The 14,246-nt window shown below is 37.9% G+C and overlaps 1 protein-coding gene across 3 annotated transcripts in view; it reads left to right on the plus strand.

Annotated features, from left to right (window-relative positions):
* pknox2 (pbx/knotted 1 homeobox 2) overlaps positions 1–14,246 on the plus strand; it is a 103,623-nt gene that overhangs the window by 71,926 nt on the left and 17,451 nt on the right. For all 3 annotated transcript variants that reach the window (XM_040012400.1, XM_040012389.1, XM_040012410.1), the window contains one exon: positions 12,904–13,075. In XM_040012400.1, coding sequence (XP_039868334.1) covers positions 12,904–13,075 — 172 coding nt within the window. The remainder of the gene's footprint in view (positions 1–12,903; positions 13,076–14,246) is intronic.

Raw genomic sequence — 14,246 nt, forward strand, 5'->3', positions numbered from 1 at the left:
ACAGGCCGTGCTTTTTTCCATTTACCGGGTCAGCATGTGTTGGTGTTCAGCTGCTTCTGAATGCAAGAAACTGTGTCAAAGCTCATTGGCTGTTTCTTTAAGATACTCATTTTTATGAGTATCCTTCCGCTTGACTTTAGTTGAGAATGAAAGTCTAAATTTTACCTTTTTTTAATTTCTTACTTGGACAACTTAGCGATCCGTGTTATCTTTTGTTAGCACGAGTGGCCTACAGCAAACACAGAATAGGACATAATTTACACTTCACAGCTGCTAACCCACACTCTGTGCAAAGACAACATTCATTCAGTCAGCCTCAATTTTTATCTTTATTTCTTTATTGAAAATAACAGTACCTTTTTACAGAATGTAGGCGAAGTCACGTATTTTGTCAGCTTTTTTAAAAAGCACACACATATATATATATATATATATATATATATATATATATATATATATATATATATATATATGTGTGTGTGTGTGTGTGTGTGTGTGTGTGTGTGTGTGTATTGCCAAAAGCGCAAGTAAAGAACATCTGCCAATACAGGATAATCAGAAAGGATGTACATACACACAGGGATACAAAGTGAAATGAAAGGTAGACTGTTTAAATACAGATGACATATTGGTTGAAGGGTTTCAAGACCAGACATAAGAATAAAAGGCAATATTGAGAAGTAGAGAAAAGGAGACTGGATCTTTTTTCAGATAATGCCGCAGGTTCTTTGTGTGTATGTGTGTGAATGTGTGACACTCTCCTTTCTCTAACACAGGGTGTGCTTCAGACATGTAGCCTGGGGAAATGGGGCCTTGTTGGGAGCACACACAGCAGGGCTCACCACAAACTGGCTTCTAATATACAGGGGTACAGCAGGCCTGATTAGACTGGCAAACAGTGGGGAGCAGAGAGAGAGAGGAGGACCTCTGTCTCTTCCTCTCTCTCTCCAACTCACACGCATCCCCACGCAAAAACACACAGCGGTACCTTCAAACCCCACCCCGTCGTCTTTCTGTACCCACTTGGTGGCCTAACAGATTATTGCAAATGCAGGCAAACATGACTCGTTCCTTAGATGACTACGCTGCTTTGATTTGTGCTTGTTTTCATGCGCTGCTCTTCATCTGCAGGTTTAATGTTTTTGATAGGCTGTAGACAACTTGGTAGATTTAAGTGCTAAAACTCAAATGTAAAGAACATTTTCAACTGGGATTGCCATTTCTTTTATTTTCCTTGAAAGACAGTGAACCTCTCACCACATTTCCATTCAGTAGCTCTCCTGGAGCTTCCAGTTATATAACACAGTCTTCCTTGGCAGATGGATTTGTACTTAAACATGTGATGGAATAGTGGATGTTCAAAAGTCCTCTTCTGAGTACCTCACTTTCCCTGTTTCTGTTTACCAGTTTCAAATCTGGATAGAGTGTACATGTCCAGACATTTATGATCTTTTTGTATAAAATGACTTTTTGAACATACTGAAAATGCATCCTTTGGTCAGATGAGGTAAAAGTATATATCTTTGGCAGTAGAGACACTGCTTGTGTTTGGAGAAAGAAAGAGGTCTACAAGCCAAAGAACACTTTCTCCACAGTTAAACATGGTGGTGGAAGGATTATGCCGTGGGATGCTTCACTGCATCTAGAACTGGGAATTTTGACAATTCTTCCAGATGTTTGTAATGTCAGATGCTGATGTTGGACCAGAAGGCCTGGTTTGCAGTCTCTGCTATAAATCATCCCAAAGGTGTTCTATCGAGTTGAGGTCAGAATTCTGTTCTTCCACACCAAGTTCACTCATCCATATCTTCATGGACCTTGCTTTGTGCACTAGCCTGCACTCATGATGGAACAGAAAGGGACAACACCAAACTGTTCTCACAAAGTTGGAAGCATGAAATTATCCAGAATATGCTGAAGCAGTAAGAGTTCCTTTCATTGGAACTAAGAGGCCGAACCCAACATCTGAAAACAACCCCACACCATAATCCCCCCTCCACCAAACTTTACACTTTACACAGTACTTGTCACAATGCAGAAAGTACCGTTCTCCTGGCAACTGCCACACATCTCCACTTCTATTGAGTCCAATGGTGGCCAATGGTGATTACAGCACTGCATCTGCCGAATTATATCGTGCTTGCAGATGTAAGGCTTGAGCTGCTCAATCATGGAAACCCATTCCATGAAGTTCTCTACACACTGTTGTTGAGCTAATTTCTAGGGACCATGGAATTTGGATGTCTGTAGTGATTGACTCAGCAGAAAGTTGGTGACCTCTGAGTACTACCACTCTATTATTTTAGGAGGGCTATCACTTTGTGGCTGAGTTACTGTCATTCCCATTGAAAGTTGTCCGTGGAATATTTAGTAGCAAGGAAATATCACAAAGTGGCTATCATGGTACTATGCTCCTGAAAATTACCCATTCTTTTACAAATACTTGAAGAAGCAGTCTACATACTTAGGTGCTTGATTTTATATTTATGTAGGCATGGAAGTGATTAAAACACCTGACTTCAATGATTTGAATAGGTGAGTGAATACTTTTAACAATATAGTGAATAATAATAATTCTTTATTTATATATGACCAAATATAGCACTAGCAAGCAATAAGTAAAGGATTTTGTTATGAATAGTAGATTGATGTTGTGATAACACAGTTACAATATCACATACCATACCTGTGGTAGACAGTTGAAGCAATGAAAAAAAGTTAAAAGTAGAGATCAAATGGTTGATGTAAAAGTAATTAAATGTAATGAAGGGATTTTCCAAATAGTTAGCTAAGGTTAAATATTTAATTAGAAAAATGTTGCAATAGTTGTCATTAAAACGTTGAAATCATAAGCTTAATTCATAGAATAACTGCTGAAAACACAGTGCAAAAGTGTAATGAAAAACTATTTAATACAGTTAGATAAATGCCTGCCAGGTGGGCGTGTCCACTACATTGTCCCAGTAGATCTGACATCATGTGAAAACTGTGGTTTAAAACAATATATATCAACAAGGTCATTTTTTCTGTTAAAAATTAGGACTAGTATTACACATTTTATAATTGGTTAAAATGATCATAATTTAAACACAGGTTGTGATGATTAAGGGGTTCAGGGCTATGGATATGTGGGAAAATACAACAACAACAACAACAACAGAAAACCCCAAAGAAATAATAATAAATGTAAAAAAAAAAAAGTACCACATACTGTATGTGTTTTTCACTTTAAGACAAGACATTTTTTGTGCTTTTTGAAAGTGCTCTACCTTTTGTTGCGTTCTGTTATCTGATCAAAAATGTACTGGCACCTTATTCCCTTGCTTAGATCCACAGGTCATAAAGCAGATTCCACTAAAGCTGCCACGTGCCTCACCTTCATGTTTAAGTCATCATGCTCTCCGCTCGCCTCTGATTCTCCATTTTGGGCTTTTCGTTGGTGATCCAGCATGGTGCAGTGCAGGAAAAAGTGTGTGTGTGTGTGTGTGTGTGTGTGTTGGGGTGAGGTGGGGGGTTGGTGATGACTCCACTCGCTGGCCGTCCTGTAAATCGCTCTTTTATGGCCCTCATAATGATCCCCCAGCCAGCAATCTCGATTCCGTCGCACTGCAGATAGGAACCGCTGCTTCTGGCAGTCAACATGAGGGTGCTCAAGATGGCTGGAGGAGGTAGCGGGAGACTGGAAAGCACACACTGTGTGACTACACACTGGCACACACATACATATGTTCACATTCATAAAAATGCATGCCTTTTCACACCCCATCTACCTTAATCCCAACTTCCTGTGTAAAGGTCATAGAAAGTGCCGAAGGGTGGTGTTTTGACCTCACTCAAAGTTGGTGAGCTCCAACAGCGTGCAATTGTGTAACATAATCAGAGACAGACTTCCTCATGCAGACCAATAGTGCCTTGATAGTTTTAGGCTTTTACATGATTTTGGAATATACCAACATTGAACTGCTGACAGCAATGATTAGCTTAGAATTTCCAAAAGTAATCTCAAAACCCATAATTACTTTGTCATATCCACTGAACTGCACAGATGTAGTTTGCTTTAACAAAAGACTTTATATGATCGTTTTGCCAAAAACACTGCAAAATGTTAGACTGAAATTTCTAACATTTGATTTCTACAAAAGTGTTTATTTAAACAATATGAAATGTAGTTTAAAGCCACAAAGCCAGGCAAAGAAAATATACGAAAAATTAAATGCAAATGAAATATAATGAATGCAAATGGATGGGTTTTACAAAGCTGTTGTTGTCTAGATATAGATCTCACCATATACGTAAACAAGTTGTTTCTAGATTTCATTATCACTTTAGCTCAACAAAGTCTGTTGTATAACAGTTTAATGAACTTTACTGTTTGCGAATCCTAATTAGAGTCAGTGTCATTAAACATGACATGCAAACAGCAGGAAGAACAGATAAATGAAACGTCTCAATCTATAGCTTGCATCATCAGCTATAAAAACTGTACAGTTAAAGATGTCTCTCTGTTTTCTTTTTTAACATGCAAGTGAGCTTTTTATTGGTCATTCACTACAAATGTCACTGAAAATTACAGCACATGGCATGAATAGTAAAACAAAACATGTCACATTCGGAACAACTATTCAGATGAAATGTAATTACTGTACAAGTTGGAAAGTTTGTTTTTTGTTTGTTTCACCTGTATTTATTAAAACATACCGTTTGTGCTGCCGTCTGCACTCTCATGGACATTTTCACCTTTCTGCACTCCTTCCTGACTGAAGACATGTAAATCTATTATATTCTATTATATTACTAAAAACAAAATTAACTACTAGCTGACAGTGGCAAGGACATTTTCAAACCACTAATTTAAGAAAAGAAGCAATAAAACATTATGAAAACACTCTCATTGCACATAAAACTGTAGCAATGAAAAGTGCATAAAGTATCGAAAATAAAAAGAATTATTCTGCAGAAAAATATTCCCCCAAATTAACAGAGGTCTCTGAAAAAGCTCTTCATGAGGCCTTGGTCTAAAAAGATATATTAAAACAAATTAATAATTTCTGTTCAACTTCCCTGTTTTATTAGTTTTATTTATTATGACATATGTTGGCCAAGGTGGTTAAGCAAGACGAAACTGATCCGTTACAATGATAAATAACTGAGTGCTTGCTCTGTTTCCACACCATTTTGTTTCCAGACCACTTTGTACACAGTACAAAGTGGTAGTACCACTTTGTACTGTGTACAAAGTGGTAGTACCACTTTGTGGTCTGCATTTGTACTGTTCTGCCTTGCTTGCCTGCTATCAGTTTACCAAAGAGACCAAAGGTTTATCCACAATGCTCATGCGCAAAACCACCAGAAAAAAGCTGCTGGCCTCTTAGCTTGCTCACCCCGGTCATTGTGAACAGGAGATGGAGACAGCTACTACATTCTTTTGAGTACAAAACAGCGGAGCTTTCAATAATAATAGCCAGCTGCAGTCACAAGATTACAGTAATTTTAATGATGGATGCAAACAGGTTAGGAGCTTTATGAGATGAAAGGCTGTGATACGTTTTAATGTCGGTTAAAACATTATGTCTGTTTTTAGATCTGATAAGGCAAGCATTGCTTGCTTTCCTTTTCCTGATGGAACACCGCTTATAGTTTTGGGTACTGACACAATATTTTTTTTTAGCTCCTTACAAAAACATAATCACATTCTAGTTGTTATTAAAGTATTCACCAATAGAAAGAGATCAAAATCAAATATTTCTCTCATGTTATCGTATTAAGGTTATTTGAAGAAATAGCTTGATGCAAAGTGATTTAAATTTCTTGTCTTGGACATGCAAGAAATTCAGCTGTCATCTGGTTAACACTTTTAAGTGGCGTGCTCGCTTTGTTTTTAGCTTGCCTACTGTTATCACTTCTTTCAATTTGCCTGTTTATTTACCAGCCACTAAAGGTGTTGTGTACTCTCTAGCTCTTGCCACAATGCTCCTGAGGCTTTAAGCCCCATAAGGCCAGATCTCCTTGACAGCACTGTGCTAATAGATGCAGTCAAGTATTTTTTTCTGTGTCTGATGTTTACAAATCACACGGGCATGTCTAATAAGACAAGGAAAGTATCAGTTTGCTGACACTTGTGGGCTAATATGTCATTTGCGTTATCTTTGAGTAGATATCGGAGCTTAGTAAAAATATGAGTTTAAATAAACTCAGAAAATTGTCAAAATTAATCAGATTGTGTAATAAAAATAACACTACATCTAAGACTAAATAAACCTCTCTCTCTCCCCCACCTGGATTCTTCTCCAACCCAACTCAAGCAGATATCAGACAAAAAATGCAGCATCTCTCCAGTCTGCACGTGACCGTCCTGTTTAATATTCCTGGCACGTAGGCTGAGGGAGCAGTATTAAATTGGGATCAGGGAGATTAGAGTATAATATAGTTGACTATTAAAGGCTAGAAATGAGAGCCATGGGTTAGAGCCTGAGTAGGGTCCATACCACCACAATTCCCTACCATAATTTTAAAAGTGCTCAAAGCATTCAGTTAGAGTAGAAAAGCACTACATAAGTTCCTGTCGATTTACCATTTATAGTCTATAGAATGAAAGTGAAAAATAATAGCAATAAATATTAAGCAAAGAACCAGCCAAGGAATTGTAAAAGTCAAATAGACAATCAGAAAAACAAGTCATATTTATTAATAAGATAGTATGAAACCAAAAGTTGTTTCATCTTCTGTGTGTGTGTGTGTGTGTGTGTGTGTAAACATTAGTAAAACTGAAGAACTTGTAATCTACACTGCGACTAGTGTGTATTTGTGCACAGTATTGCACAGCACAGCCTTGTCTGTGAATGTGCTGCAGTGCTGCGTTTAAGGTTTTTCTTTTGGCAGTGTTGTATTGCTAGTGATGTATGAATGTCTCTGCCTTGCTAATGAGCAAAACAAATCCTGTTTTTCTTTGCCTTTCTGACTTTACTACTGGAACATGCTCAGCAAGGAGTAGCATCACTCCCAGATCTGTCATCCAGTTTCCAAGGCAAATGAAATGCAACAAAAGTGCAGTCTTTGAATCAGTCTGGACATTCTCATCAAAACTCGTGGGTTGGCTTGCTACCCAGTTAACTGGAACTGTAGAATCTTTATATAAAGGAGCTTTGTGTTTGACTGCATTTGTTCTCACTCACTGAACTAAAATCCTATCAACTTGGCTGTAGCTCAGGAGGTAGAGCAGGTCATCTACTGATTGGAAGGTTTGTGGTTTGATCCTGGTCTGCAGGCCAAGTATACTTGGGCAAGATATTAACCCCAAGTTGCTATCCAATGCAGCCATCAGAGTGTGAATGTTAGCTGGGAAGCACTGAAAAACACTTAAGAAAGTGCTTTTGTGAAGGGGTGTGAATGTGGCATGTTGTATAAAGGGCTTTGAGTGCTATGGAAGAGTAGAAAAGCGATATGTAAGAATCAGTTCATTTATTGTTTGAAAGGTTCACAGTGTTCACCAGAAACAGTCACCTTGTTTTGAGATTTACAGTTACAGCCACTTAAAATAGTTGCCTCATCCCTGACAGGACCATGATGGTTGCCTAGTGGAATCCTGATCGATTGCCGGCTGATAGATGACCCTCCTGTGACATGGACGATGCAACCATGAGTAGTAACGCCCCTAAGCGGCATTTAGGAATACTAGTGGTAATGTCTTGTGTATCCACCAGGGGGACCAGCCTGGAGGTGTATTCAGTTGAAGGCTTGCTCCACACTTGCACTCCAGTTACACAATAATGTGTATATATGCGTGTGTTTCTGCCAGAAATATGTGGCATTTTGTTCTAAAAACATCAGTGATCACTGTCTGTCTCTCTCGGTTTTTATTGCCACTATTAATTTTAAAGCTCATTTTTTAAAACCTTACAATGTAACTACAGCCCAGCCCATGCAGCAGTAAATTAATGACTAACCTCGTATTGTGTCTGGATTATCTCATTTGTTCTGCTGAGTGAAGTTTGGTCCATTGACAGTATCCTACCATACAATTGCATTTGTCCCTAACCATCGGGAACCCTCGCGTTTACTTTTATTAAGTGGAAAAAAGTTAGCGTTCATCCTCCAGCTTCACTATGCTAATATGTGGGGCAGCCATGCTAACTATAGGTGTGTAGCTAGCCACCGTGTACCACATCATTATATACCAGCTAGCTCAACTTCAGTAACCCTACAAACGTCCTTGCTGTTTAGTTTCCTGTCATCGTTTATGTCAGAAGTGATAGCAGAGCTGTACGTTTAAATTTTTTCAGAAATCCCTCAGTCAGAACATGGTATATTATGTTTAGGTGGAAAGTAGTGAGCTAACTTCTAACTCGTAAATTTCATAAATTTTGTTTTCATGGATACCTGGATTTTAAACTTAATTGTTACACCTGGTAGAGCAGCCACACTGATCACTTTATTAAAGATGAAAGAATTTAGACAGTTTGTAATTCTCAGTGATGCCGCAGTGTTCGTTTGACTTTCAGAGCTGAAGAGGAGTTTGGACCCAGAAACGGCTAATGACATCAGACTTACATACCTTTATCTTGGTATGTTCCACTAATCCATCAACTCAGACTTTCATGAAGAACAGTCCCATAATGTATTTTGTTGGTGAAACCGCAATCCTGAGTTCTATATTGAAAGTAAACAACAAACGACCACTAATTGACTCCAGAGGAACTCCATGTGGAGTGCCAGTTTTGTGTGATTCTCAATGGCAGATAGAAATACATTAAACATTTCCAGTATGAGGCTCCTTGGCTAAGGACACTGAATTCTAATTCTCAAGGGTTATTACTTTTCAACCAGTGATGGTTAAAAAACAAAACATTAACAACTTCACCTTTAAGGCCGAACGGTGTGTTTGTATATTTTTTCAGATTAAAACATTTATTAAATTGATCAGAATTTGCAAATTGTATTAGAACGGAGAGAAAATATTGAATACAGTCATTTTTACAATGATAGGAAAAGAAGGGAGAAAGTATAAAAGTAAACCAAAAGAAGCTAACACTGGAAGTATGATGGACTTATACAGACAGTGAATGAGTATAATTAAGTGCTTCTGTAAGTCATAGCAGTGAACCACTTTGCATATTAGCATCTCCTAAGTCAAATGCAACAATAACTAATCCCATTACTATTGTTTTACAACTTTATCTATAACATTGCTGATGATGCTTAAAATGAAAACTTTTTGTAACTTGCATATCTGTTATAAAGTTTCCCGAGTACTTGCTTGTTGTGGTATGAATCAAGAAAATACTAAAAATAAAATATTAGATGTCTCCACCCAAATTTTGCCACTTGTCCCCAGAGGGACATCAACATTTACATCATTATGTGAAAGCTGATAGGATCTGTGATTGATATGTTTGCCTGTATGGTTTACAGTTGAATGGAATTAAAAAGTATACTGCATCAATTTTCACCATCATTGTGACTTTATGGAACAAAACTTTATGAAATCAGTATTCATTTAAAAGTTATACAGCCACATTCAGATTCTACATAAATGTGCTTAAATGTAAGAATGAAAGTTCTTCACTCCTAAATGTGGCTTTTAGCTCCAAGCAGTATTTATTATGCATGTAGTAAATACAAGACACCATCAATCAAATCAATGCCTTTTCGTATTTTAAAACAGTAAACGCATCACCATTCCCCCAAGCCTTCACATATATGTTGTACATTTAAAACCATGGAATATGAATATAAAATATGCCATGTGTAAGCAGCTTTCAGGATTGTATAATTAGCTACACAAAATTTTTGTTATAATCCATTTGTCTTCCCAAGTACCCCTGGAATCAAAGTGGGGCGAGTGGATGTGTTCAATAATGTAACATGTACTGTATACAGCAGCACGCTATAGATCCTTGTACAGTATCCAAATGTCGTTCTCTGTAAAAGACAGAATGGAACAATTTAGATAACTCTCTGAAGCCCTGTGCCGTTACTGGACCATATCCTGTCCACTACAAGTACTTCCCAGAGCTACCACACTGTTAAAAGTAGGACAAGGGCATTAGGAGTCCTTGGAGTACAGCTTATATTACAATATGTTTTAAATTCTTGTCCCTATTGACAAGTCTAATGTGTGCGTATGTGGTATTGAGTGGCAAATTGTTCACGATACCATTGGCTAATTGTCATTTGAGTTAGTTGGCCATGAGCCCAGGTCACACTGCTGCATACATCCTTTTTGGGGTACATTTTAACATGACCTGAGATGCCATATAATTACCGTTTAACAGTGTAAACCTGTAAACTTCATAAAAGAGCACATCGCAGAAAACTGTTGTGGCCATGCTGACTGTAGCTTAGAAGAGAGGTTTGCAGACTGTAAACAGGAGCAGATATTGATTCGCCAACCTTCCAATTCATAGAAGACCTGCTCTAAGTATCCTCCGGTAAGATACTGAACCCCAAGTTGCTCTCTGATGCATTCATAGTGTGAACGTTAGAAAACACATGTGTGAATGATGTAAGTTGTATAAAGTGCTTTGAATGCTCACTATATAAGAACCAGACTATTTAGTCTTTTGTAGAACCAGTTACAGATAGAAATGGAGGCTGAAATAAATCAAGCATGACTACTATCGCAATGATAGTAGTGATGTCCTCTGTTGAAGTGGAAGCTCTAGCTGCTTGGCTACGGTCAGGACAGACTTAGCTTTGACATCACTCTCGGGTTCTGCGCTTCTAGTTGCATTAGCGTTGTTTGTGCAGATTGCTAAATGCTTGCTCTTAGGGGGTCATGTGTTGGGTTGGGGGTTTCTCTGTATTATTGTATGGTCTTATAACAATATACAATATAACTAACCACTTAGCAATCTACAGTCTAATCAATCTAAAAGGATTTTACAGACTATTCTTACACAGAAAATGAATCACCTGTCCCATTGCAAAATATAGAAGACATATAAATCGCTTTAGCTTTTGCAGATCAAAGTGAAATTTTAGTGATTGAACAGGTATTCTTCTACAACATAGGTGCTACCAACAGAAAAAAAAAATTCTAAAAATCCATATTTGTTACTGATGGACATTAGAGAAAGACAAAACTCGTGACTGAAAAACTTTAGACTCTCCTACGCTCCCTGCAGAGGTCTGAGGGATCTTTTAGAAATTGTAATGTTAATTTCTGGAGACTTGATTGGTCTCTTCTTACCCGTTGATGATAAACTAAAGTGACTTCCAAGTCTCCTTTAGACAGTAAGCTTTAATGTTTAAAAAGTTACGGTGCTCCAATGTGCTGCCACCTCACCCTGGAGTAGCTATGAGCAAAGAAGCATGGGCATATCTTACTGAAAACTATTTTCCATTGGTGTGCCAAATTAATGCCTTACCTCTACTTGTTGCACACAGTTATCATTATGAAAACATTATGATTATGAAACATGAAAAACAATATGACGTTATGAAAAAGAACAATTTTCTAGTTGGGTTACACTTGGGCCCTTTTCCAGGAAGTAGGATTAGCAAACAACACAGAGTTTGTTTGCCCAGGGCTGAGGGCAACTCCAGGTTTTCTGCTATAGAAAGACATTTAACTTCAATTTATGTCAGTTACTGAAGTAACAGACTCTACAAAAACCTACTGATTGTCAGATATTCTTTAAGTTTCTCTCGAACTCCTTCCCTCCTGCTGCACCGAATTATTATGATAGCTGATTATTCATTTCCTCATTCATAATGTTGTTGTCAAAGCGTACAGTGCAGCAAATTATTTTTTTAAAGTAATGTTTTATATGCAGCCTGTGCTGTGCTGTGACAACATTTCATGTTAAGTTTTTTTTTTCTCAGATTGTGATTTAGTCATTAAATCTAAGCCACACCTGGAAAGGTATGGTGTTCGAAATCCAGGGTACTGACTTCAGCATAGTTCCAACTGAAAGCACCTAAATCAGTCTCCGTGGGTCAACCTAGAAATACACCCAGTATACACCCTCACATTGGTACTCAGTCAAAATCAAGTCAGAGCAAGACTTCCTGACTCTGAACACAGCCTGTATGAGGGATAACAAAAGAGTTTGAGATTATGGAGGAGCTGGCAGTAGTGCACTCAATGTAAGAGATTATAACAGGGAGTGATTTATTTTATGGGGCATGGGTCTGAATTGGGACAAACTCGTAGGTGTTACAACTGATAGTTGTCCGCATTCTGACTGGAAAACGTCTTTATCAAGATGTAAGATAAAGTGACTGAAATTAACACAAATTGAATTTTTCAATTGTATTATGCAGGTGCTGTTGTGTAAGTCGGTTCAAAAATTAAACCATACTGTTGGTGTTGTAACTAAAACAGTTATCTTCATCAGAGCAAAAGCAATGAATCACAAATAATTTGTTGCAGTTTGGAGGTACGTGAGAATGAGCACGGTGACCACACAGCTGTCATGTGGCTAAACCTGGAGTAGCTAAAGTACAAGCAAAATAGCAGAAGCACTTTGTTTAAAGTTAAAGGTCTAAAATTTTGCAAGGTCCATTGCTGTTAAAAGGGAGTTTTTCCATTCCACTATCACCATATGTTTGCTCAAAGGGGGTTATTTATTTGTTGGGGGTTTCGCTTTATTATCATAGGATCTTTATCTTACAATGTAAAGTGCCTTGTGGTGATTGTTGGTATGATTTGGCATTATATAGGTTAAATTGAGTTGAAATTTGATTGAATGATGGACTAAGTGAAGATTAGAGTTGTTTTTTTTATGTAGTTAAGACATCCTTAACAACTAGAGTGGTAGAAAAGAGAGTCTCTTCAGCACTGACCTTACCTTCAAGCAATTATATTGATCTTTATAGAAAGATTCTGTTCACAGCAGAAAAGATAATATTAACAATTTTAGAAACTGACACCTACTGTGCCTCTTTATCTTTTTTCCTCAGGCATCCATTGTTTCCCCTGCTAGCATTGCTGTTTGAGAAATGTGAACAGGCCACACAGGGATCTGAATGCATCACGTCAGCCAGCTTTGATGTGGACATAGAAAACTTTGTGCACCAGCAGGAACGAGAACATAAACCCTTCTTTAGCGAAGATCCAGAATTGGACAACTTGGTAAGTCAACATATCACATGTGTTAAATCAAATTAACACACAGCATAACTGTGTATACAGTAATTTACAAAAGTTTTGCTCCATCCTTCATTTCTGCAAAATAGTGGTAAAATAGTGAATGTCTACAGCTATCTCTGAAAGATGGTGGAGGTACTGACATGGTTTAGGGTTGAATTTTGGTAAGTGTTGTTAGGGATCCTGTCATAACTGATTTAATTATGAATGCAGAAACAATCTCATCAAATTTTGATCCACCATGCAATACTGTCTGGAAAGTGTCTGATTGGGAACAGCTTCATTTTTAGCATGAGATGATGTGTAACTTTGAGGTTTATACAGTACTGGGGGAAAAAGAGAAGACACCGTGGAATGGCATCAGTCGTGAATCGGTGTCCTCTGAATTCAGACCTCAACATTACTGAAGCAGTGCATGAAGAAGAACTTTAGAACCTGGGGAACAATTCCTGAAGTACAAGAAAGTTAGCCAAATACTGTGTCGAAAAATAAAGGTTGTCATTCCAAATATTAATTTTCAAGCTCACTATACTATTTGTACAGACTCTATTTTTGCCTTATACACTGTAAATGGTAAATGACCTGTATTTGTATAGCGCTTTACGTAGTCCCTAAGGACCCCAAAGTGCTTTACACTACATTCACCCATTCACTCACACATTCACACACTGGTGATGGCAAGCTACATTGTAGCCACAGCTGCCCTGGGGTGCACTGACAGAGGTGAGGCTGCCGGACACTGGCGCCATTGGGCCCTCTGACCACCACCAGTAGGCAACGGGTGAAGTGTCTTGCCCAAGGACACAGCGACTGAGACTACAAGACAAACTGCCAACTCTTGAGCCACGATCGCGGTGACTTTTATATTTTTATATTTTATATATATTTATGTATATTACATTGCTGATCCAGATGATGATCCAGGTCCAGATCCAATAGAATGTATAAAGTAGGCTGTTGGAGTATCTGATAAACTTTTCTCAGTTGATGTTGAACTTTTTAGATACAAATAATGGTGTTATCCTGTTAAACTAACACAGTGTTTTAACATTGCAGACTAATGTTAAGGTTCTATTATTAGCCAGTTGCTAGCTGCTATTTTAATGATAACAGATGGCTAAGGTTGCTATCAGGTAATTGCTAATAGTTGAAAAAG

This window comes from Simochromis diagramma, unplaced genomic scaffold (genome assembly GCF_900408965.1).
Source record: "Simochromis diagramma unplaced genomic scaffold, fSimDia1.1 OVJJ01000123.1, whole genome shotgun sequence".
Taxonomy (NCBI): Eukaryota; Metazoa; Chordata; class Actinopteri; order Cichliformes; family Cichlidae; genus Simochromis; species Simochromis diagramma.